This window comes from Myxocyprinus asiaticus, chromosome 40 (genome assembly GCF_019703515.2).
Source record: "Myxocyprinus asiaticus isolate MX2 ecotype Aquarium Trade chromosome 40, UBuf_Myxa_2, whole genome shotgun sequence".
In the NCBI taxonomy this organism is placed as follows: domain Eukaryota; kingdom Metazoa; phylum Chordata; class Actinopteri; order Cypriniformes; family Catostomidae; genus Myxocyprinus; species Myxocyprinus asiaticus.
In genome coordinates, this window is record NC_059383.1 from 28,010,194 (window position 1) to 28,037,542 (window position 27,349).

The following is a 27,349-nucleotide window of genomic DNA, read 5'->3' on the forward strand; positions in this document are numbered from 1 at the left end:
AGTATGGATACTTGACTGAATTTAATTTGTTTATCATTATCTCAAAAATATTTTTAACATTTTGATTTGGTTTATGCTTAATTGCTTTAAATCATTTTTTTTTTTGACAAATATAAATTGTGCCTACTTATTATATTATATTATATTTGTTTATTTTTTACTATTTAAGACTATTATATTATTAATATTTAAGAGAATTGTGTAGAGCACCTTTTTGTTTTGTTTTTTTGTTTTGTTTTTTTTAATTAACAATTTTTATTGATTCCATAAAACAAATAAAAAAACAAAAAACATAACAGAATATTTGGAATCAAATTATATAAATGTACATCCCTTCCCCCCGAACATTAACCCCCCCCATCTAACACAAACAGGCACCCCAGTGGTCAAATGCCAATTGACAATGACACACAACAGCAGAAAATATAAACATAAAACCTAAAAAAAACAAACAAAAAAAAACATAAAAAGGTTGCAACACACACATTTAAAACAACAGGTCTCCCTCCACTGCCCCTCCCTGAGAGCCTTCTAAAAAGGCTAAATAGCTGCCCCATTTCTTGATGAACAAATCTATGTTGCCTCCCAGAAACAGTACAGAGCAGGTGGCGCAGCTGTAAATATCTAAAGAACTGAGATCTGGGAATCCCAAAATGTTGAACCAGATTTTCAAAGGATCTCAACACTCCGCTCTCATATAGGTCACCGATTGTATTAACCTCCATCACAATCCACTCTGACCAGCATAAAGGGGACTTATTAATACATAATTTGGGGTTCAGCCATAAGCTCGAGGCAACATTTAAATAAATATCAGAATTAAACACTCTGGACACTTTTGTCCATACCGAGTGTAAATGCGAGATAACGGTGTAATTTAACTTCTCCAGTTAGTTTAAAAGAAAGGCTTTGCAATGGCGAAATAGGGGCAAGAACTTCCTGTTCAATACAAAACCAGGGAGGGTCTCTCTCAGGTGGAAGTGACCAATGAGCCAAATATCTGAGACCGAACGCATAATAATAAAACAAAATCTTGGGTAGGCCTAGCCCACCTTTGTCAATCGGCCTATGCAACTTACTGAATGTAATCTGGGACGTTTACCATTCCAAATGAATGACTTCGTTACGCTATCAAATTGCTTGAAATAAGAGAGGGGGACATCTATAGGGAGTGACTGTAGCAGGCAGCTGTATTTTGGAATACAATTCATTTTAATAACATTAACCTTCCCAATCATCGATAAATGTAATGAAGCCCACCTGCCCACATCGCTCGAAACCCTTTTTATTAAAGGGTCAAAATGAATTCTAACTAAATCACACAAATTTGCTTGGAATAAAATACCCAAATACTTAATGCCCTGTTTGGGCCACTGAAAGGCACCCGGCTGAAAAGCGGTTATCAGGCAGTACGCTGTCAGAGCCAAAGCTTCGGTTTTAGACCAATTAACTCTGTATCCCGAGAATTTAGAACAGGAATTAATAATTATGTGGAGGCAAGGCATAAATCTAGAAGGGTCAGAGACTAATAATAAAATATTATCTACGTAAAGCAGAAGCTTATGCGCAACACCTCCCGCCATCACCCCTGGAAAATCATCCTCTTTTCTTATCACGGCTGCTAATAGTTCCAGGGCAAGACAGAACAATAATGGGGAAAGAGGGCAACCCTGCCGGGTGCCCCTATCCAGAGTAAAATAATCCGAAATTAATCCATTTGTTTGTACCACCACTACCGGGTCTATAAAGTAACTTAATCCATTCAATAAAAAATTCCCGAAACCCCGTATATTTCCAAAATCTTAAAAAGATAATCCCATTCTACCATATCAAATGCCGTTTCGGTGTCAAGTGAGATGGCCGCGACCGGAGACTGATCATTCGCCACTGACCGCATAATATTGATGAAACACCTACTGTTATCAGAAGAGCTGCAGCCCCGAATAAACCCTTCCATGATCTCGTATGTATAAGAGATGTCATACGTCTAGCTGGATCAGGGAAACTGGACTGTAACTCTTACATTCGCTTGGATCTTTGTCCTTTTTAAGAATCAGACTGATCTTGGCTTGTGTCATGGTTGGTGGAAGCTTTCCATTATTTAATGATTACATATGAACTTTTTTTTTTTCTTTTTTCTCCCCAATTTGGAATGCCCAATTCCCAATGCACTCTAAGTCCTCGTGGTGGCATATTGAGTCCTCAGGGTGGCGGAGAACGAATCTCAGTTGCCTCCGCATCTGAGACCGTCAATTCGCACATCTTTTCACGTGGCATGTTGAACGTGTTTCCGCAGAGACATAGCGCATGTGGAGGCTTCACGCCATCCACCGTGGCATCCAAGCACAACTCACCATGCGCCCCACCGAGAGTGAACCACATTATAGCGACCACGAGAAAGTTACCTCATGTGACTCTACCCTCCCTAGCAACCGGTCCAATTTGGTGAGACCTCGTTGGAGTCACTCAGCATGCCCTGGGATTCGAACTCGCGAACTCCAGGGGTGGTAGTCTGCGTCTTTACTCGCTGAGCTACCCAGCCCCCCCTCTGGTCTCCATATAAACTTTGAGTTCAGCCTTTAACATTTGTTGGAATTCAGGATTTTGCAAAAGGGATACATTAAAGCGCCAACTATATGATTTATTTTTCTCTGATTGTGGCAACACCTCTAAACTCACCAGGGCGTGATCTGAGACTAAGATGTTTCTAATGAGCAATCCACAACAGATGAAATGAGGGACTTGGATATAAAAAAATCTATTCTAGAATAAATCTTATGGACTGATGAAAAAAATGTATAGTCCCTACCAGATGGGTTCAAAAGTCTCTGTAAGACTAAGAATTTTACACATCCTGTGAAGTGTCAGTGTTGCTCTAGGGGGCTTACACACTTTTGCTTCACTATGATCAAGGATTCCATCAAAAGATTAAAGTGTCCTCCCAATATTATATCATGAGTGGTGCCAGCAGCTTGCAACATCCCTTCAAGATCTATGAAAAAGCCCTGATCATCAACATTATGTGCGTAAATATTAGCCAAAATCAACTTTTGCTCCTGAATTTCTGCTAAAACAATAATGACTCTTCCTAATTTATCATTAATCTGTTTGAGACATTTGAATTGTAGATGTTTACTTATCAATGTAATGACTCCCCTGCTCTTACTTGAGCCAGCACTAAAGAAAACATGTCCACCCCATATCTTCCCAGATTTTTCAGCTTCCTGTGGGGAAAGATGCGTTTCTTGAAGCAACACAATATCATATTTCTTACGTTTAAGAAAATAAATAACCTCCCTTCTTTTTATGGGGTGCCCCAACCCATTCACATTCCACGTTGAGAGAGACAATCCACTCATACCAACATTTGACATTTTGACATATTAGAAAAAATAGATTGTGTGTCAAAAATATAATGATAAAGACCACCTTCCAACATTAGTGCAACAATCAAATCCCGAACTTCCCCCTGAACCAAAAAAAAAGAAAAAAGAAAAACCCAACCGGCGTCCATCCCTCTAAACTCAAACAGTCCATGAGAGCCCCCACAACAACTTTGCCATTTGATTGCTGAAGTCCGGTGCTTCTATAAAAATTTTGTGAGACAGAATTACACAACAGAAAATAATCTATAAAACAAACTCCAGCCAATAGGTGGGATAAACACAAAGACGTGTAGATTCATCCACATAACTGTTCCAAAGGTGTGTTCCTCCACAAAACAATCTCCAGGGGCTAGGCGGAACCAGCGCAAAAAGAAGCAAAAAAGGTGCCCAGTTTCCTTGGACAGTCAAGTGAATGTTCAGTGAGTCAGGCTCACTCAGCTGTTACATGAGTGCCAAAAAAAATGCCCTAATCTCTCCAATGTTTTGCAAGAAATATTCAACAGAACAAACTCCAACCAATGGGAGGCATAAGAACAAAGAACATAGAGATTCATCCACAACCTGTCCCGAAGGAGTGTTACTCACAAAACATACTCCAGCTACTAGGTGGAACCAGCACAAAAAGAAACAAAGAAGGTTCTCAGTTCCTCGGACGAACAAGTGAATGTTCAGTGAGTCAGGTCCACTTGGCTGCATAGACAGTATCACACAATAATTTACTCATTCCATTGACTTTATGAAGGACATTGCTTGCTGTGGGTATGTAAATATTTTGCGGCCATCCTTAGTATCTATTCTCAATTTGGCCGTGTCTGATCAGTGCAAAAGCGACCTTCCGTTGATGTACGAGTTTCTTGCATTCCTTGCATCGATCACGTTTCTCTCTTGTCGAATTTGCAAAGTCTGGGAACAAGAAAATGTTGTGGTTCTTCCAAGAAAGCCTTCCTTTACTCCTTGCCTCGTGTAACACAAATCTTTATCGGATGATCTCAGAAATTTGGCCAGAATTGATCGGGGCCTGTCTCCCTCAGCGGATCTCCGAGCCGGAACCCTGTGAGCTTGCTTGATTTCCAGCTTATGGCCTGTTATGTCGAGCAGACTCGAGAAGAGCTCATCTACAAATTTCACCATATCTTGGCCTTCTTCGTTCTAAGGAATTCCAACAATTCGGACGTTGATTCGCCGGCTATGATTCTCTAAGTCTTCCAACTTTTCCCAAATGCGTTCCAAGTCTGTTTTGGTCGCTAGCGGGTTAGCAGCTAATTCCCTCTCCGATGACTCCAGATAATTGATCCGTTTCTCAACGTCCGACACTCTTGTAACCAACTCAAGAGAAGTTCGTCTCCATGGCAGTGATTGATCAATGTATTACAGCAAGATCCTCCAAGTCAGCAACGACCTTTGCCAGCACTGCCGACATGCTCGACAGTTGACGCTGAATCTTTCCCGCCGCACCGTCCAAACCGAGTCCCTGGTCTACGGCCCTGTCTGGGGTATCAGCTTGAGCACGTAAGTGTCTTTTAATATCTCCAGAGCCCGAGGATTTTGACTTCTTTTACATATTGTCTTCATAGAACAGTTTTGGATCAGGGTGTATAGAATCTCACCGGTTTATAACATAAAACGTATTAAAAACTAGCAAAGTGCACAGAGCTCGCCATTCACACGTACAACCCTCGCATGGCGCCACGCAACTTCGTTGAACCATATTTTCAAAGGATCTCAACACTTCACTCTCATATAGGCAGGGTTGGGGAGTAATGAAAAACATGTAACGGGAATACGTATTTAAAATACAAAATATAAGTAACTGTATTCCACTACAGTTACAGTTTAAATCATTGGTATTTAGAATACAATTACATTCAAAAAGTATTTTGATTACTGAACAGATTACTTTGCATTTTATTGTCATTTGTTTCATTTAATATTTAGTCCTTTCAGATGGAAAACATTTATACATATAAATGATGCAATCCAAAGTGCATTTGAACAGCAGTGAAACACTTTCTTATGATGTGTTACATTCATACGAGCAGACAGAGAAGTAAGTTTGAAGTAAGTTTGGAGCACAAGAAATAGAAATAAACCTTGTGTAAATTGTCAGCTACGTTACCAGGCACGATAATTTTTTATCAAGAAAATTCACGTTAGATCATAATTTCTTTTTTTCTAGTAAGACCTTAGATATAGGGCAAAAATCATATTCTTCATAATATTTTTTGTATTGTTTTCCTGTAAAAATATCTAAAAATCCTTAAAACAAGATCAATTTGATTTATCTTGTCTTAGAAACAACACTGCATAAGATATTTAGGTTTTTCAGAGAATGTATGTATTAACATGTGTATTTTGTCTTACTGTACTGGCAGAGTTTTTATAGTCAAAACAAGTGAAAAAAATCTACCAGTGCTGAAGAAGTAATCCAAAGTATTTAGAATACGTTACTGACCTTGAGTAATCTAACGGAATATGTTACAAATGACATTTTACAGCATGTATTCTGTAATCTGTAGTGGAACACATTTAAAAAGTAACCCTCCCAACCCTGCATATAGGTCACCGTGCATATTGTGTAGAGCACCATAAGTTTACATTTTGTAAAATAAAATAAATAAATAAAAAGCCTGTGAAAGTACAAATGCCTTGTTTATACAAACAGTACATTAGTTGCCCCAAATAAAACTATTACCATTATGCTCTTAACATCCTCAGCTTATTTGCTTTGAAATATGCTGTTTGTGAGGTGAAACTGATTCGAGAGTCTTACTGCAGTGTTACAGAGGCAATGGAAAAAGAAAAATGATTCCGTACCTTCCAGGTTGTTCAGGGTACTTTTGTTTGCAATACGCTTCCAATGAGGCATAGACTTTCTCCCTTAGTGCTTCAACCTCACCAGGGTTCGACAGGCCTTTGGAGTCTGAAATTGTAGAAGATGCATAATAAAGTTAACTTGTGGAGAAGGAACTGTACCATCCTACCTTTGCACAGCCTTAAAGTGGCAGCCAGTTCCTGGTTGGGGTGAGAATGTTTTATTCTTATAAACAATAACAGTGTACCAATATACACCACAGCTATGAATATCTCTCCAACAACATTTCTTCAAGCAGGTAGTGTAGAAGCACACATAAGATAATTTGTTTGTGCTTTTTCTAGATAAACACAAAGTAAATGTCTGCAACTCATTCTCGATCAACTCAATCTGATTCTCTGAAAGAGTCTTCTGAGAGCTTCTAATTGGGAAAATGGGAACAGTCTTTTTTTTTTTCATAAAGTGACTGGAACAGAGGAGAGGTCTGTCTTCAGAGAATGAGCAATGTGCTGTCTCTGGCTCACTGGCTGGGACTCTGCCTCACTAATGATCGCGAGTTGCTTTCATGCCAGTGATGGGGGTCTACGTTTACACTGAGGTACAAAGGGCAATGCTAACAAAATCGAAAACCCCTCAGACAACAAATGTGCTCAAGGATAACGTATCATGAGAATACATTTTGAGACATTTACTTTATTTAGATTTTTTTGGGGTAGGGCTTTGGTTTTACTGAACCAAGATAGTAAAGACTGAAAGAAAATTACTGGGGATAAAGAGGGGGAACGGAATTGGGACATATCACAGGCTGGACTCAAACCAGTGTTACCTACTTGAGCACTACAATTCAAAGTGTCAGGAACATGTTTGCTAAAGGGACTAAAAACAGTTCAAGGAACGGAAACGAAAACCGAAAAGGAAAGACATTTTTAGCGGAGAGTAACTGAAAACTGGAACAAAGTGATTTTCAATTGTTCCAGAGTGAAAACTTTATTTTTAAATGCTGGTAACCGGTTATAACCGGTTAATTTTGTTCAGATAATTTTTGTCATGAAACTAAAGGCAAAAGGGTCTACCACAGTACATTTTTTGGAACAACACCACTTCATGTTGCAAAAAAAAAATGAAACGTGCTTTTGATCCTGAAGAAAACTGCTGCATCACACATTTCTTTGCCTAATTGCCCGTTGTGGATGTCGCATTCTCTGAATGAAAACCTTTTTAACAACTATACATAAATACTACATATATATGCACGGCTAATCCAGATACAAGGAAAACATTATTAGAAGTAAAAAGTACATTTCTCAGTTGTTTCCAAGTCTTCACTGAATTATTATTAGATATGATGCATTAATACAGATTTGATGCTGCTGGGTTTTGACTCAGAAGCAGATCTGTAAATAAAATTATACTTAACTATTAATTAACTGCTTGTTATGAATTCTATGTAGATAAATCCACCACACAGGAAAAAATTAATTGCTTATTTTGGTGAGGCAAGTGGCTTATTTTGGGCTTGTTTTTCCAGACCAGGTTGCTTGTTTCTCTTGGGAGATTTGGCAACACTGCAATTGGTATTTCACCCACCCCATAGCGCTGAGTACTGTCATTTAAAAAAAAAAAAAAAAAAAATGTTTTTAACCATTCTTTTATTTTATTCTAACCAGTAACCTTTTGGAAAGGAGGCTGCAGAACTTCTGAACCAGAACGAAAAAATACTGTTTTTGTGTCATAATTCACTGTTGTTTTGTCTGGACTACATTCCCCATAATTCACTGCCCTCATCACTATCAACTGTTCCCAATTGTTTTCACCTGTCTTCCATTACCTCATTGATCCTTGTGTATATAATCCCCTGATGTCTGCTCTGTCAGTTGTTGTGTGTTTTGCTCCTGTTTTCTCCGTTTCATGTACTGGTTCCTATCGTAGATGTAACGTTTGTTTTATTTCCTTGTTCCAGTGTTTACCTTGTTTTTGTACTTTTATTTATTTCTTATTAAACATCATGCTGCACCTAGATCCTGCTTTCGTTCTTCCTTCAAATGTTACATTTTGCTGAGAACGAACCGAAATGAAAAACAATTCGTTTTTAGTTCCTGTATGAAACACCATACCATGACTTGGATTGAAATATATATATAAATGAACACAACACGTAGACTCACATTTTGAAAAAATAAATTAGCTTTAGTTAATTTTTTTTTTTTTTACTTTTATATACACATCAAATTGCTTACAAGTAGTAAATAAGATATTATTAATAGAAGGGAGAGATCAGATGCATTATAAACACTACCAGTCAAGTTTGGACAAAGTAGCTTCTTCAAAGTAGCTATCCTTTTTACCTGGATTACAGCAAAATCCATCCAAATATTTTTTTTACAATTTATATTTGCCTACAGAACTCATTACAAGCATTTACGCATAAGCCTTTAGATCAAAAGCTTTTTAAGAGCATGACACACAAATTCAGTTAAATATGTCCAAAATTTTAAATGATGCATGATGTATGAGGAGAGAACACTGGGAATGTAGTACCTGGGTTAAACAGGACGATGGCTCGAAGGCACCCTAGCTCTGTTTTATCCATCTGCATGTCTCTCATCTTTGACACCAACTCCGTCAGTACCCTGAACACAAGAGAAAACAAACTAGTTATGACGTTCAAAAAAGGAACAGGATTACACTGCTCAAAAAATGCCATACTCTTTCCTTTTAGATCAAGCACACTATTAACACAACCAGCCGAAATGAGATCCATGTTAGCAGATATTACTCTATTGCTGTCAGGGACACTCAAATATCAATATCTCTTTAATAAATGTCCAGATTGGCATCATTCTCTATCTAGAGAGTGACGTCTCCTGTGATGCTCTTGGCCTTTGCGTGACCGGGTGACGGTACGCATACTGGTGCGAGGGAGCCTCATTCCAACTCTTAACACACTCTAATTAAATTGGCCTTCTTGAACAATAAGATGAGGGGGTGGGGAACTTCAGCCCTAGTCGACAATCCACTTCATTTGTGCCATGACTGTCACTTGAGGGGGACCTGATAAAGAAACATTATCAGTGCAGCGCATCTTAATGTTAGCTGCATTAATGCTGAGATATAATCCATTCTTGTAGAGGAGCCAGACGTATTCTAATTGCTAAAGAAGCCTCTGGGCAGTTAGAGCAGAGAGGAGACTTGATCTCGAACCATTGCAGAATTAAAGGAGTCAAGTGACAGAGCTGCAAGGGATGGTTAATGTTCCAATTACTGTTAATATAGTTTTTTTTAAGTCAATTGTTGTCTTGTGTCTGCTTGGTACACATTAGCAGTGATATGCGCCTTTGTAATGATGAAGTGCTCTGTAACCACCATGGCCCTCTTCGAACCTTATTTGGGCTGGGCAATATAGTTTAAACAATTATCTCAGTATTTTCAGCCTTTTGATGATATATGTATAACCTATAAACTCTAACAACACAGGTTTTTAAAAAAATTTTTTTTAGGTAATTTAATGGCAAATTAAAAGCACATTAATATCAAAATTCACAATCATTGTGAATATATTGTGAATGGTTGATATAGATTTGACTTCAAAAGAGGAAAATGCTGGTAGTTCATCATCTTTTATTTCATGTGCATGGCATTTATCAGTTTTGTGCTGGCACAGATACAGCATGAAGCCCTCAGCGACACTGGGTGTGTCCTTCATATTCTTTGATTTCTTCATAAATGACACACAAATGGATTTCCTTTAACATTTTCTGTCTGAGTGCTCGACCATTTCTGCATGACCTCTGTTGCGAGCGCGGCTGCATATTTAATGAATATCGATGTAAATCGATGGAAAGCTTGCTCGTCCCTGCCCTTTTGTTCTGTTTCGCTGGCAGAAATGTCAAGGTTCCTCTTCTGCCTTTGTCTTGAAAATTTCGAGTTTGATCATTTCATTGAGCTGCCATGTTTAAATGCATACCACAGTGTCCCAGCTTCAGAGAAAACCATTAATAATAGGTGCACTCGTAAAAATTATCCAATATGACTGGGTTTTGATTTGCTCAGTCCAAAATATATCAAAGCAAAACATAGTGCAAAATCCATTTATTTAAAAGAAGATTTTAATTTTTACTAAAAAAGTACTAAGAAGTACCATTCTATTACCATGTTTTTTTTGCTGGCAATACTAAGTTTTTCTGGACATAAACCATGGCAGTACTATAGCTGTACACTATGCACTTACAAAATATACTATGCACTCAGCCATGTAGTGTATGAATTTTCAAAGTGTAATATCATCCCAAATGGAACACTTAATGTTTTTTTACTACACGGAAGTGTTCGCCATTTAACAGCTGGTGGAAGTGACATTTCAAGCGCACGTGATGTGTTGCCGCTATCTTTAGCGCTTTAGCCAACCTCAGTTCAACACTTGTATCTTAAACAATGTACATATTCACACAGCTTGGGGTGATGGTAAAGCATTCAACTCACATTTGTAAGGTGCTGTACATTCTTCATTATTTACAACTGTTTTGTCAGACCAGTAGCGCAGCCAGGTAACTCCTCCACTTTTGCTATGTACGGCAAGCCACGTGCGCTGAGTGCATGAAGAGTCCAGCATTCCACACTCCGTTTTGACAGTTGAAAAAGTGCATCATCCAGGTACTAAAAGTGCCCTTCTTTTTGCTGTTAACATACTACTCGCACTACTTACACTACAAAATAGCGTAGAATAGTGCAGAAGTGTGCGTTTTGGGATGCACCTTATTTTATTCTTTGAAGAACCTTAGTGTACTATAAAAATACAATGGTACATATGGCAATCATTCAGAACCAAGGTATCAAAGTAACATGGCATTATCATCACTGTACCATGGTTCTGCGACAGTTCTTTACTGAAAGGGCAGTAAACTGCTCTATAGACAATTTTTTAAAATAAAAATATAAAGTTATAGACCTTTGTCAGAGGACATGTCAAATTTAATGTGTGAGACATACAAAAATGTGGCTGTGAGGTATAGAAATAAATTCCAATGTACTGTTGTGTATCTGGGTGTCGAACATTCAGGCAACAGAATTTTGAATATACTGTATGTCTATCCACTGGAAAACATAGGTTGTGAAAACTGACTTAGGACCATCCATCCCTCACAGCCGTGTTTTCATTCATGTCAAATTAAATATATTGTCTACTCTGACTAAGCTCTATAAAGGATGATTCTAACCTGTCAAATATGGCTCCTACTCCCGCACTGTGGGCGCTGTTCCGGTGCACGTGTAATCCTGTGGCCAACAATATTCCATCCTTCACTGCTATTGAACGGTGTGAAAATGATGCAATGAGGAGCTCATTCCACCCTGAGAAAGACAAATAAAATAATGATAAAACATTATACATAATGAGAGTGCATTAAGGAAGGACATGAGTGACAGGGCTCCTTTAAATAGTCTGCCTAGCAACTCCCCCCATTTCCCCAGAGTTGAGCCTGGGAAAGGCTGAGATGATTTCATCTGTGAGACAGCAGAACTAAAGGGGTTATTTATAGAAAACCTGAGAGCTCTGAGAAAGAATGAGAAATCGAGAGAATTCCCTCTCGCATGCTCTTCAGCTTATTCTCAGAAGACCAGCACTGCTCATTAATACAACAGGTCATAAAGGAAATGAAAATTGAAGTAGTGTGTTTGTTAAATGGTCTTCAGAACATCTATTTGTCTTATCAACACATATCAACGTCCTTCAACTTCTTTGAGAACAAAATGATTCACTTTTCTGACCCTAAACTCATTGTGGTTCAAAACATAATTCACGGCCTACATAGACAGAATTTTTGAGCAAAATCACTGTGTAAAACTTGCCACCACGATTGCTAGGGTATTGCTATGCAGTTGCTAATGTGTTCTGAGTGTTTTTAGTGCATTACTATGCAGTTGCTAGGGTGTTCTGGGTGGTTGCTAGGTGGTTGCTTACTGGCCACCCTCAAAAAAAAAAAAAAAAAAAATATCCCCAAGTCTCAATGAAATTGTGGTCCTCTTTAATGTTAGTCTATATGATTTTTGGTCTGTTTTACTGTCTGCCAGGCGAAAAACGCTAAGTCTGATTACTTAAAATAGTAATAGCTCACTTATCCTCAACAAGCTGCATAATTTTAGGTATCATTCATTTCTACAGCACAAACGTTGTGGGACAAGATGCACATCACAATTAAATACTTAGGATTAAGTGTTTGTTCAATCCCAACCTTCAATGTGAGCAATAATGATGCTTGCCTTAGCAAGTAAAATGAATGATCCAGGCCTGTTATAAGCAAAGTGAGGAGCCTATTTTAAGTGTGTGTGTTCGTCAGTGCTCTTAAACTTACCTGCTCGAAGAAGAATGACCTGGTCATCCAGAGGCAGCTCTGAGAAATGTGGGATCCTCTTGGCCCATTCCACCAGAGTGAAGAGCTGTTTGTCTGCAGCCTGACAGATGTTTGTGACTGGATCATTTGGCTGGTGGAGGAAACAAGAACACATGAAGGTGTCTGACAAGTTGTCCATCCAAATGTCAAAGAGATCACTGAAAAATCTTTTTCACACACTCAGTTACTTCAATTAGCTGACTGAACATGCTACCATGAATAGAAATTCTCAATAGATTTTTGACAGCTTCAAACCATTTGTTATAATTTGTCTCTTTATAAACTCATCAATCTCACTTCCTTCTTGTCTCTTACTGTGTGTCTGTTTAATGTTTCTCCTTTGGGTGTGAAAGTTCACAGTGATTAACAGTGGGGGTCCATATGAAAGTGTTTTTGACAGTGTAACTCTGTTAAAGGAGTAAAGACTGTTCTCAACTCCTGACATCACTGCGGCCCCACACACACAACACCCGGTGACTAATCTGTTCAGGGCAAGAGTGAACAGGAAGGCAAAACAAACAGTGCTTTTGCCCTGGCCTGCGCAGGAAATACCTGCAGAGAACTGGTGCTAAAAATGACTCTCTCCAAGCAAGCGTTTCCTGCAGGAAGCTCCCTGGAAAAGAATTTCCAGGGATTTTTTAAAGAATTTATTCACTGAATACTGCTGAACATTTTTAAAATGTTTTAAATCACTTTAAAGCAGTGATTCCCAAACAAGGGAATGTGTGCCCCAGTGGTTACTTCAACTTACTTCAGATAAAACTATTTGTGCTGTAAATAGAATAAAATAATGAATGCGTATGGTAATATGATATGATAATATGAATATTATAATTAATTGTGTAAACATGGTAGTGTAGTCTGTCCCTTTTAAAAAACAAAACAAAAAACAAAACAAATGAAACTGAAACAAACCGAAACCAAACAAAAAAACGAAGCAGTGTATGTTATATCCATTTGTGAGAATGACACTCGTAGACAGTCGTATATTAAGACTCTAGACTCCAGTTAGATTTCTTTACTTGTTTCCTCAATAACAAAATTCCTAAGAATTAAAAATATAAGACGAAGTTCGATCATAATAATATTCAACCATACATACTTTTGCTACATGTCTCATCTGAATTTTGTTCATAAATAAATTTGTTGGTGCTGATGAAGGCGTGCTTTACCCTTACTGATCGTGCTGTGAGGGTACATAAGACAATAAAGGTTGGGAAACACTGGTTTACACTGCGTTACAAAAATCTCTCACCAGTGTTATGACCAAAGTCCAGTCATTGTTGTCAATGCAATGATGCCAGTGGACTGGGCACGGGGGAGTTTGCCTACATCAAGTTTCCGTTAACACCTGCTGCAGATTTGAGTCTATTAGCACGTCTCTATGCAGAACGTGCTGTCTCCATCAAAGAGAGAGGGAGAACAAATGCAAGATATGAAAAATGACCTAGATGATTCTCGCCTCATGTTGCGTGAAGCCAAGGGAAGGATAGAAACGCTGCTTTGTTTCATAAGATGAAAGAGTGAGTCAATGGACTGCGAGAGAGACAGGGAACAAGCGCAAAGGAGCGGAAAACAGCAGGAGCGAGTTTTCTGAAAGGACGAGAACAAATAGAAATTGAGAGCCATTTTTTAACCAATGTGTCAAGAGGCGTCAAATGGGAACGCATTAGAAAACATCAACAGGACACTGTAGTGGGCAAAAGGACAAATGCTTCTTGAGAAAACAAATAGAGAGGAAGAAATCACTTTCGTATTTATCAAAATTATCCGTAGGGGTGATGTGCATTCCTGGAAAATCCTGGCTTCACTTTTGGCAGCTTGTTGGCTTTACTTGGTGCATTGGAAGAGGGTTATTAATCGGCTTGACACAATGACACCACAAGTATAAGTCAAGAGCTTTTGAAAGGGTCAATAAATCAGTAGATGCCACAGAGCTAAAAGTCTATCAAACAAAAAATCACTGAGATAGCTCCACCTTCTGTTAACTGTGAAACATAAACTTAGAAAAACATTGTCCTCTCCACCAAAAAGAACTGTAAAAATTATTATTATTTCAAACAGGTTTCCGAAACACTTCCGTGTCACTGGCAGTGTGAACGCAGCTTTACACTTTTGAGGAAATCAACCAACAAATGGATTACTTCTAGTTAGTTGTCTTTGCATATTAAGCTGGGATAGGATAGAGTTTTTAAACATAAAAAATACACACTTCATCTGTAGAGTAAGGTTAGAAACTTGTCAACAGTCGCACATCATGAAATTACAACAGGCAAACTGTAGGCTCGTCTATGATTTTTGTATTTAAACATGGGAACTCCCCAGAGAGGCTTTTGAAAGTGTTGGATGTCTCCCCTCTGTGGTTCTATGGTATTTAACCACCTATTTGAAACTCACACTGACAACAGCATCAGATCAAAGGCAGGAGTTGGAGATAGCAAGCTGTTAGCCAGGCACAGTCATCTCTGCTGACAATTGTTTATATGCAGAAAAAGGCGCAGCTAATGAATATTTCTGTGTCTGATCAGGGACACACAAACGATCTTCCTTGGTGCAACAGTTTCTGCCATGTTCCTTTACAAAAACGTAAACAAACAGATAATTAATTCACAAAGCAACAAAATAAAGTAAAAAAAACAATGTGGCAAAGAGAACCTTCACTGATGCTCCTCAAAAGAATACATCTCCCAGAGTTCTCATTTAACATTGTAATAATCATGAATGATGTATAGCAATCTAAGCTGTGTTTACACTGACCTCATTTCTCCTCCAATACCAGCTACCAGAACAGAAATAAAAAACTGAAAATTGAGAAATAATCTGCCAAAACGAAGACAGCTGCAACAGCACAGTTATGTCTTAATACTAAGACATTACTGCAAAAAGCATTTTCTTCATTAGTATTTTTGTCTTGTTTTCCAGAAGAAACATCCATAAACAAGATACATTTAGTTAAGAAAAATTACATGGATATTAAGACTTGTTTTTAGAGAATATATCTTGAATTAAGCTTGTTTTTCTTACTCCATTAGCTTTTTATTTTTTTATTTTTAAAGCATAAATCTAAAAAAAATAAATAAATAAATAAAAAAAAATCTTGCCAATGGGGTAAAAAAAATAATAATAAAAAAATTATAATAAGGTTTGTTCTCTTAAAAAAAAGTCTTAATATATTACACAATTTAGCTTCTCAAGTACATTTATCTTGTTTTAAGAATGTTTAGAGGTTTTTACTGGAAAACAAGGCAATAATTAATCAATTACTCATTAAGAAAATTATTTTATGCAGTTCACATTGACGTGAAAAAAATGATTCATTATTAGAAAGAAAGAAACGGACGTGCCCTTTTCACACTCCAGATTTATCGAACTAAACCTACATCATTTAATCAATTCTGCTATCTAGAATAAAATGTATAAAAGCAGGGCAAAAAATAGTGGTTGATGGAGGACATCATGTTTTATGCTGGCACAAGTAGGATTTATCTCCTCTTTTGAGTGCTGAAGGCAGAATACAGTCAGCAATATGATTTGCTTGTGAGATTCTGCAGCATGCTTGAGCACTAACCCCAGGCAAAAAAAAGTGATGACGACTTCTTCAGATTCAAGGAGACGCTTTGATAATGTTCTCTTCATGACCATCACAAAACAACATCTGTTTTTGTTCCTGCTGAATGGAAAGCATTCGGTCTGCATTATTCGGTCATACATCAGTTCCTGGTTCTGGGCTCTCACAGAAATGCCACGCTTGCATATTGCGCTATGAAATTTTTATCACTGCAAGGAGAGACGAGAGACATTTACATTTTTCATCGTCTGTTTAAACTATATTATTGTTGCATGACAAACAGAGGGAAAAAAGAAGACTGCAATCTGCAGTGGTGATACGTTTGCAGGCTTATATGAAATATCCCTGGTTTACAAACACGTCCTGTGGGTCAGAGGCAGCCAATGCGCAAAACTACATACTTTTGAAATCAACTGTTCTGTGGGTTGTAAAAACGACTAGTCAGCCTTTTTGGTCTTACGGAAGCCCTGAATAATTAGGCTGTTAATTTCTGGGTCACCTGACCCCAATCAGATGCGCTTCTTAGGGGGTGTTCACACATGACATGTTCTAGTGTTCAAAAACAACTGGCTGGAGCACATATTGGAACAAAATGCAATGTTCATGATGCAAGATGCTCAAAAAACAGAGTGAGACACGGCGCAACGACCAAAGACGTCTGTCTGAATGTGTATGGCAGCAGCGCCAGTGCTTTTAAGGCAATTAATTTAAAAATGCACTTTTCCCGTGCAAACTGTAACAGTTAAAGCTAATTAAACACTAATTAAAGCAATGCCACACAAAAAATCTAAACTTTACATGCACACCAATATGCTGATAACTTCCAAGTATCAGCTTATTCAAAAAATAATCTAACGCAACAGAGCCGTGTTTACATGACATTTAAAATCATCTGATTATTCTCTGTTTTTACATCAAAATGTAAACAGCCATGCGCACAACACTTGTGCACATTGGATAAGCCGGTAAGAATGGCGGTAAAGGTGCAGCGCAAAATTGGGGTAATGGGCAAAAACCTATGTGTGCCAATTGTTTTTAGCATAAAACCGTTTATGATCTTACCCTGATCAAGGAACCTGTTAAAGGTGTTTACATGACCATACACGTTGATGCTTTTAAGCATAATCTTGTAAGACTGTGCATGTTAATGCACTCATTGTGACCCATCTCTAGTCAGTTTTGAAACAGTAAGACAGCACAGAATAAAGTGCTTTAAATTATCTGACGCCTACAATGATTACACAAATGAGAGAATGATAAGAGTGACTTGATACAAAAATAATGACAAATATGCAGATATACAGATGCCAACAAAGTGAAAACACACAAATCAAGTGGGAGAGTGCCAGAAATCTAAAGAAAAATTAAGATAACCAAGAGGATAACGTGAAAAATGAGCAAGCGTGACCGATCTGTGTTCTCCTCCCTTAAAGGCCCTTCCCTATGTAACAGGAGGCATGTTACTAACGCCTGTTTAACTCCTGTTCTAGGTCACCATGAGATAAACACACTTTATTCAGCTTGGCCAAACCCCAGCCATTAAGCAGCAGTGGCAGCCCATTCATGAGCTGCACTCCCGGGCTGAGGTCCTCTGATTAATTAGTGCACGGAGCAGTGGCTTCCAAAAGAGAAGGGGAGCTCAAGGGACAGTGGGAGGGAAAGGAGGAGGGAGACATGAAGGGTAGGTGGAGGAGGTCGATGCTTCTGACAGCCGGCCATGGGAACACCATTGAGGAACACATTCCAGTAAAGTGTCTCTGTGCTGTCCAACTCTAGACTGCATCACCATTTTCTTTATTTTCCATTGTGAAACAGTCATCCACAGCCAGTGGGATGAGTTAAGACTGTAACGTTAAGACTATCCAAACAGCCTTCAAGGCACAAAAGAGAGTTTTGGCGCGTGAAGACGTCATCGTCAGCTATACAGCAAAGGTTCAAACTAATTACATTTAATAACGCATTGATATTTACAACAGCACAGAAGAAGTGTTGTCTATTTCTGCACTACATGACCAAAAGTATGTGTTTACATCTGAACAGCACATTCATATGTGCTTGGTGAGCATTTCATTTTAAAGCCATGGGCATTAATTCAATGTTCTGGGTTCATTCAGACACTTTTTAGCAGAGACGGGTCATTTCAATTAAAATGAACGGGAGAAATTGGTATGCCCAACGGATTTACAAAGGAAGTCACACCTTTTAGATACAGACATCGCCTGTCAATCAACTTGAGAACGTGCATGCACATTAGCTATACAAGCTGGGATTTTTTTGTTTTTTTGTTAGCTTAATCTGAGGTAAATAAGCACAATTTATTATACTAGTGTTGTCAGATTTTACAGCTGATTTGAAATGTGTAATCTTGTCCAATTGTTTTGGAGATTTCGGTGTTTCCATATTCAAGTAGACAAGATCTGCACTTGTATGCTGCTTGTTAACATAGAAAAATAGCTGCCCGGGAGCATTTCAAAGATGGCCGCCGAGTGAACTGACTTGCTAAAAAAGACTTTGGTTCAATATAAGTAAAGATCAATCGACAGCATTTGTGGCATAATGTTTATTACTACAAAAAATTATTTCTGCTTGCCCCTTGTTTATTTTAACATTTATGGACTGGCCCGATTCACTTCCATTGTAAGTGCTTTACTGTTACCGTAATTTTTGCTTTTTTTAAATAAAGGAGGGACCAGTCAAATTTGTTTTTGTTGTGGAAATCAACATTATGACCACAAATGCTGTCATTTGAGTTTAACTTGTATCGAACCCAGAACATTTCCTTTAATAGGGTGTTAGTCCTTCCTTTGCTGCAATAACAGCTTCCACTCTTCTGGGAAGGTTTTCCACTAGATGTTGGAGCATGGCTGTGGGAATTTGCTCTCATTAAGACACAACAGCATCAGTGAGGCCAGAAACTAATGCTGTGTGATGGGTCCTGGCTTGTATTTGCGATTCCAATTCATCCCAGATGTGTTCAATGGAGTTCAGGTCTGGGCTTTGCGCAGGCCAGTCAAATTCTTCCACAACAGACGTTGTAAAACATTTCTTATGGATCTCGCTTTGTGCACAAATCTACCAAAAGAGAAGATTGCAAGGTTCTATGTTCGATTTTACACTGAAATAGCCAAACCCATTCATTAGAAGGGGGTATCCACATACTTTTGGCCATAAAGTGTATGCATTTTATATTCAGCAAGGGTTTATTTGATGATTTAGGACAAACAAATCTGCGTACAACCCGGGTCTCATGAAACAAGCCCCCTACTGGAGACACAGTGTGACGAACTCGACAGAGATTGCGTATTAGAGACTGAGTGCTTTCTAGTTTATGGCCTGGCAGCAACTCCCTCAAGATGAGCCTTATGTTCTCCCTCATCTCACTACCTTTCCCCAAATGTCGCTCGTCTGTTCCCACACATCTTCATCTTCCTGAAATAACCCCCATTTACTCACATAACAGCTCCCTTCACTTCCAGAACATTTTCACTTCAGTACAGAGAGGCCCCAAAAGACGCACTCAACAGCCCTGCTTCTCTCCTTCTTTCTTTCTCTTGTTCTACTACTCTTCTCGTACATCCACTGCCTCCCCCAATTTCATTTCTTCACTACAACTGCTACAAGTATTTTTTTTATAAAGAGAGCGAGAGAGATAAAAAAAAGAGAGAGAGTAAACTCTCCTCAAAGCCTGATGGCAAGCTGCAGGCTCCCAAGACTGTCTAAGTATTTCATTATTCAAACAGTTCTGGAAAGTGAAGCAAATGATCACTTTTGTGATGCTGATTTGTCATGGTGACTTGAGGAAAGTCAAAGCACACAGGTAAAGCTCTTCACAGTGAATTACAAACAAAAAACACATTAAAAATACAATTAAGAAGTTGGAGCTGTAGCCTAGCAGCTGCCAGATTTCCTCTGACACATGCAGCCGTGGTGCTTACAGTATCTGGGCAATGCAACTTTTCCCTAAACCTGTCTCTTATACTTCTCCACATCTTTTTCTGTCCTCTCTCTACTTAAGTTTCAATAGAAGTGGCAGAATGCCAGAATACATTGCTTAAAGGAATATTCCGGGTTAAATACAAGTTAATCTCAATCAACAACATCTGTTGCATAATGTTGATTACCACAAAAATTTATTTTGACTCATCCCTCCTTTAAAAAAAAAAAAAAAAGCAAAAATCGAGGTTACTTTAAGGTACTACAATGGAAGTGAATGGGGCTAATTTTTTCAGGATTTAAAGGCAAAAATGTGAAGCTTATAATTTTATAAAAGCACTTACATTAATTCTTCTGTTAAAACTCATGTATTATTTGAGCTGTAAAGTTGTTTAAATGGACATTTTTGCACAAATGCTGTCAACTGAGCTTAACCTGCATTGAACTCTGAATATTCCTTTAAAAGTGAGCTTCGTCTGTTAGGTTAGAAAAAAAGGTAAAGGTAAAAAAGTCAAACAGAAACAAAGCTACAGTAACAAGCAAGATGTATATTTACTGAACTGTAATTTGGAGGGGGCTGACAGGTGAAGAATATCTTCACAACGAAGACAAGCAAAGAAAAAGAACAGAACTGACAAGTAAACAACAATAATGAACCTTTTCAAACGCTGCTACATACTCAAGTAATCTAAGAACACTGAGTCTGACAAGGGAGACATACACTGTGAAAATCTGTATTCTTTATATATTCAAAAAAAGCCAAAACAAGGCAGCATAAAGGGCACAATGGGTCTATTGGCTAAAGGTATTAAAGCTGAGGTTGATATTGAATGTTCAAAATGATTCTTATAAAAAATATTTGGCAAGGCTTTATGCCACTCATTATTGACAGAAATATAGTGAGGAGAAAATGTTTTGAGGAGAGGAAGGGGGAACAGGTTGGGATGCGCTGCAGGGCGGATTTGAATCTGCATTTACTGCATGAGCACCAAGACTCAATGTTTATGGAGCGTGTGTGCTAACCAATGCTGCACCAAGGCTCCAACATCCTAAGTTGCTTCTTAAATGTATCTCAAGGGGTCTAAAAAACAAAAAGCGTGTTCTTATCCATATTGTAGTGGACAGAGGCTTTGTGGTGGAACCATAATTTAAATTACTGACCACAGTTTCCAGTGCACAAAGAGGAAGTGATGTCACTTACTGAATTTGAAGGCATGGCCAGGTTGGTCTCGATGTACGTCTCTGTCTTGGGCTCCACGGCGAGCTCTGCCTCCAGGATCTTCTCCACTGGCATGTCCTCATTCGCACTGCTGGTCGATTCCACCTCGTTCTCGTTGCGTTCCTTAGCTCGCTGGCGCTCCTCCTGGACGGCTGTATGTAACAATACTAGTCACGGTCACTACAGCTGTTAGCAAGCCAAGAGGTCAGCAAATTTACACTTTCAAATCGCAATGGTCCTCTTCTGAACTATTTAACTTGAATCACATATTACTGTCAACATGAAACAGTGTTTGCAATCCATTCTACTTCTGTAATGTGGCAGATTTCCAAATGAAAAAGGATATCAACGAAAATAAAAATGAAAATGAAAAATTTTTATTATTTTGTCCGTCAGGAATTGAGTGGATCAGGAAAAGTGGTCTCCCTATGAAAGGTTGTTTTAGGGGAGGGATTGAAAAATAAAAGGAGAACCTATTCTACTTCCGTAATGAGAAATTTCCGAATGAAACGAATAAAAGTAATGCATTGTGAATTCCTCAATGAAATGGGATGTGCAATGGGGAAAAAAAAATATAGGACAGGACTTTATTTTACATAAGTTGATTTTGTCTTTCGCCAGTTGATTTGAGTGTGAAAAGTGTTCTCTGTATTGGTCGTTTTAAGGGAGGGACTGAAAAATAACAGGGCTTGGTAAAAGTCATTTCATAGGCAGAACAAGTTATTACATATTGATGAAAGAAGACATACACCAGTGAATCAAGCACAATCATTCATAAATCCATTCTAGCATAATTATCACTGAACTAAATGTGAAAAATTATGCAAAAGTGGTTTATGTTTGATTTACAGAAATTAATTATTTTCATGTTTCATGAATTAGGCCCAATGTGTATTAAGAATGTAAATAGGATCAATTTTGATTTCATGTTGATTTTAACTTGTGCCAATTAACTTTTTTAAATTAAGATGTCATAGCTGATTGCATTTCCAACTTTGTTGCATGACAAAATGTGTTTTTTGTAAAGTTTCTTGTCTCTGGGGTTTTGAAACAGGCTTTAACACATCAGACATCTGATAGGCTCAGAGAAACAGGAAGTGGTTAGAGTGTCGAGTAGTCTGACTGTGGCCAAGGCAGTATTAACCACACTTCAATCTTCCCCAAACCCTTGCTATTTCTTCAACTGTGAATCACTGGTTGTGTTGGTGGTGGTGGTGGTGGTGGTGGTGGGGGGATTTAAACACGGGGTGTGGGATGCTGCCTTACGGAAAGTGCTGTCTGAGTTTGGAGGTCAGCCCAAGGGTAAAATACTTTTCCAGGAGTCAGAGAGAGGTGAGAGGGGCTGAAATCATGTTAGCTTTATTTCCCCAGGAGAGGAGGGGAGCATAAATTCATTTAATCCTGTTTTTCTGCAGATTCGCTCAGCTCTTTTTAGGCGAGTGAGGCCCGGCTCTCCCATGCCTCGGGGTACAGCGAGAGCTTATGGGATACAAAGCAGGCAAAAGCAAGCAATGATCATATCCTTAAGAGAAGCTATCCAGACTGTGATGATATAAATAAGGGAAGGTGGAAGGTCACGTTGAGGTCATAGACAATGAGAATGAGAGCAAAAAGATGTTACGTATGGTGCGTTTGGATTGCAGTGTTCTCTCCGTATACTAGGGGTGTATTTTTTCCCTCTCTTGTGTCATAGGATGCAGAGAGATCTGCACAGTTAGATGGGGACTCTAATGAGATTGCAATGCAATCTTTAACCACAATGTATAATTTATATGACTCAGCTTGTCTGACTGCAGGATTACTTGCAGAGACACTGAACCGAATTCAATTTAGTCCTTTTTTTAACATAATTATAAATGTTTAAACTGATGGAAATGTTTAAGTTTCAGCCAAAAGATGATTCTGATGTGCACACTCCAACAGTCATTCATCATTACTGGATAAGGATATTTAAAAACAATTTTACAGAAATTGTACTCACAAACAGCATTTTTTATTTTATTTTTTTGCCGACCATAAAAACAAAAATATGTGCAAATATACACTGGCGGCCAAAAGTTTGGAATAATGTACAGATTTAGCTGTTTCAGAAGGAAATTGGTACTTTAATACACCAAAGTGGCATTCAACTGATCACAAAGTATAGTCAGAACATTACTGATGTAAAAAACAGCACCATCACTATTTGAAAAAAGTCATTTTTGATCAAATCTAGACAGGCCCCATTTCCAGCAGCCATCACTCCAACACCTTATCCTTGAGTAATCATGCTAAATTGCTAATTTGGTACTAGAAAGCCATTATATCAAACACAGTTGAAAGCTATTTGGTTCATTAAATGAAGCTTAACATTGTCTTTGTGTTTGTTTTTGAGTTGTTACAGTGTGCAATAGACTGGCATGTCTTAAGGTCAATATTACGTCAAAAATGGCAAAAAAGAAACAGCTTTCTCTAGAAACTCATCAGTCAATCATTGTTTTGAGGAATGAAGGCTATACAATGCTTGAAATGGCCAAAAAAACTGAAGATTTCATACAAAGGTGTACACTACAGTCTTCAAAGACAAAGGACAACTGGCTCTAACAAGGACATAAAGAGATGTGGAAGGCCCAGATGTACAACTAAACAAGAGGATAAGTACATCAGAGTCTCTAGTTTGAGAAATAGATGCCTCACATGTCCTCAGCTGACAGCTTCATTGAATTCTACCCGCTCAACACCAGTTTAATGTACAACAGTAAAGAGAAGACTCAGGGGTGCAGGCCTTATGGGAAGAACTGCAAAGAAAAAGCCACTTTTGTAACAGAAAAACAAAAAGAAAAGGTTAGAGTGGGCAAAGAAACACAGATAACCAGTGTTACCAGTGTGTTATGGATCTTAACCCCATTGAGCTTTTGAGGGATCAGCTAGACTGTAAGGTGCATGAGAAGTGCCCGACATGACAGCCACATCTATGGCAAGTGCTAGAGGAAGCGTGGGGTGAAATGTCACCTGAGTATCGGGACAAACTGACAGCTAGAATGCCAAGGATCTGCAAAGCTGTCATTGCTGCACATGGAGGATTTTTTGATGAGAACTCTTTTAAATAGTTTAAGAAGTTCTGAATTTTTTTTTTTTCAAATTGTAATAGTAATTTTATTAATGTCCTGACTATACATTGTGATCAGTTGAATGCCACTTTGGTGAATAAAAGTACCAATTTCTTTCCATAAGAGCAAAATCTGTATTCCAAACTTTTGGCCGCCAGTGTGTATATATATATATATATATATATATATATATATATATATATATATACATGTAGCTATATATAGGTATATATATATATATACTGTAGCTAATATGGGTTCATATATATATATATATATATATATATATATATATATATGTATGTATGTATACTGTATATATATACACATTTCACCCGCCATTGGCAGGTTTGGCCGAAAATAATTTTTGGACCATGAACGTGCATAACTGTAACAGAGTAACACGAGATTGAAGGGGTTTTGGATGCACAAAGCTCTTAACCAAAAGACAAAAACACCCGCCGGCACACATCCTAACAACAGAGTAGGTATGTGTAAAACAGTCACGGGCTGCATTCAGTTAGATACGAGTTCACTGGTTCATGTTAATGCCTTAACAACAAAAAACAGCGTGATTCTAAAAACAACACTGAAAAATTGTAATATCCCATTAATCACAAATTATTCATATTCCCTGAATGAGGGGCAAAATATAGTCTATCAGGCCAATATTTCATCAGTAATGTGCAATAGTGCTCTATTGGTGCACTTATGCAGTTTGCATTCGCATCTCTTTTCTAGGGGACAAGTGTGCAAAAAGTGCTAATGCCCCTGCTTTTCTTCGAAGTGACAACCACCCCTCACCCCACCCCACCTAGTTTTGTGCTTCTCTTTCATCTCTCTGCCTTTGGTGATGATTTCAGAGACAAGAGGGGCTTCTATTTTTAGCAACAAAACCTCTCAAAAAAAAATATTTATATACAGCTCTGGAAAAAATTATGAGACCACTGCAAAATTATCAGTTTCTCTGAATTTACTATTTATAGGTATGTGTTTGAGTAAAATGAACATTTTAATATATTCCATATAAAAATATTGTCATTTAGAGCATTTATTTGCAGAAAATGACAATTGGTCAAAATAACAGAAAAGATGCAGTGTTTTCAGACCTCGAATAATGCAAAGAAAACAAGATCATATTCATTTTTAAACAACACTTGCTTGCTTGCTGAAGCACCCCCAGATCATCACCGATCCTTCACTGAGCCTCCAAATTTCACAGTGGATGCAAGACACTGTGGCTTGAAGGCCTCTCCAGGTTTCGGTCTAACCATTAGACGACCAGGTGGAGGATCGGTGATGATCTGGGGGTGCTTTATCAAGGCTGGAATCGGGCAGATTTGTCTTTGTGAAGGACGCATGAATCAAGCCACGTACAAGGTTATCCTTGAAGAAAACTTGCTTCCTTCTGCTCTGTCAATGTTCCCCAACTCTGAAGATTATTTTTTCTAGCAGGACAATGCTCCATGCCACACAGCCAGGTCAATCAAGGTGTGGATGGAGGACCACTGGATCAAGACCCTGTCATGACCAGCCCAATCTCCAGACCTGAACCCCATTGAAAACCTCTGGAATGTGATCAAGAGGAAGATGGATGGCCAAAAGCCATCAAACAAAGCCGAGCTGCTTGAATTTTTGCATCAGGAGTGGCATAAAGTCACCCAACAACAATGTGAAAGACTGGTAGAGAGCATGCCAAGACGTATGAAAGCTGTGATTGAAAATCAGGGGTTTTTCCACCAAATATTGATTTCTGAACTCTTCCTAAGTTAAAACATTACTATTGTGTTGTTTAAAAACTGAATATGAACTTGTTTTCTTTGCATTATTCGAGGTCTGTAAACACTGCATCTTTTTTGTTATTTTGACCAGTTGTCATTTTCTGCAAATAAATGTTCTAAATGACAATCTTTTTTATTTGGAATTTGGGAGAAATGTTGTCAGTACTTTATAGAATAAAACAAAAATGTTAAATTTACTCAAACACATAGCCTAACTATAAATAGTAAATCCAGAGAAACTGCAGTGGTCTCTTAATTTTTCCAGAGCTCTGGTATATATATATATATATACATACAAACATACATACATACTGTATATATCTCTACACGGGTAGCTGACGTATAAGGAATCCATGGATTTTTTTTATTATTATAATTTTTTATAAAATCAGCTTCAATATTTTAGGCTAAAATGTATATTAATTCACTTTCCATATCTTGGAAAGTGTTCTGTAACTGGTCACAATTCTTTTTAGTTTTCCGCCATTCTTAATCAACATTTTGCTTTCACTAGCTCATTTTAAATGGTCCTGCGATGTGACAAACTGAATATTTAAAAACACACATATTCCATGTAGTCTCTCATTTAATTTGAGGTCACAAAAGCTAAATGGACGATAAGTATCCAAAAATAGTTTTGGATGCAAAGTAAAAAAAATAAAAAAATAAAAAAAACTTTTCTTAATCAGTATTTTTTCTTGTTTTCCAGCAAAAATATCTAAACATCCTTCAAATGAGATCGACTTGAGAGGTAAAAATACAAGATATTAAGAAATGTTTTCCAAAAATATATCTTGAATTTAATGTAGTTTTCTTGCCCACTGAGAAATATTTTTTCTTGTTTTAAGTATACTGTAAACCAGACAAAATTTTGTTAGCTTTATGCTTATAAAAAAAAAAGATTTTTTTGCTTCTCAAAATGTATTTTTTTTTTTGAGGATATTTAGATATTTGTAATAGAAAACCACACAAAAATACTGATTAAGTACTAATTATTTTTTTTGTATAATGAATTGAACAGCATGTCATACCGCAGGACATGTCAACTTCCCAAAATTATTTAATGTCAGCTACCCACATAATACTGTGCATCCTGTTTCCTGTTCTTTTGCCTCTCAATAAACTCCACGTACACTATCTGGAATCTTGAGCACAGCTAGCATTCATGAGCAGAC

The 27,349-nt window shown here is 37.9% G+C and overlaps 1 protein-coding gene across 2 annotated transcripts in view; it reads right to left on the minus strand.

Moving 5' to 3' along the window:
• The window catches only part of LOC127431085 (retinoic acid receptor RXR-alpha-A), a 250,131-nt gene that overhangs the window by 4,420 nt on the left and 218,362 nt on the right, over positions 1 to 27,349 (minus strand). Inside the window, exons 6-10 of one of the 2 annotated variants that reach the window (XM_051681338.1) lie at positions 21,287 to 21,456; positions 12,546 to 12,675; positions 11,412 to 11,544; positions 8,737 to 8,828; positions 6,201 to 6,306 (exon numbers count right to left, since the gene is read on the minus strand). In XM_051681338.1, the coding sequence (XP_051537298.1) occupies positions 6,201 to 6,306; positions 8,737 to 8,828; positions 11,412 to 11,544; positions 12,546 to 12,675; positions 21,287 to 21,456 (631 nt within the window). Of the gene's footprint in view, positions 1 to 6,200; positions 6,307 to 8,736; positions 8,829 to 11,411; positions 11,545 to 12,545; positions 12,676 to 21,286; positions 21,472 to 27,349 lie in introns of both variants that reach the window. The other variant, XM_051681337.1, reaches the window with a different exon arrangement.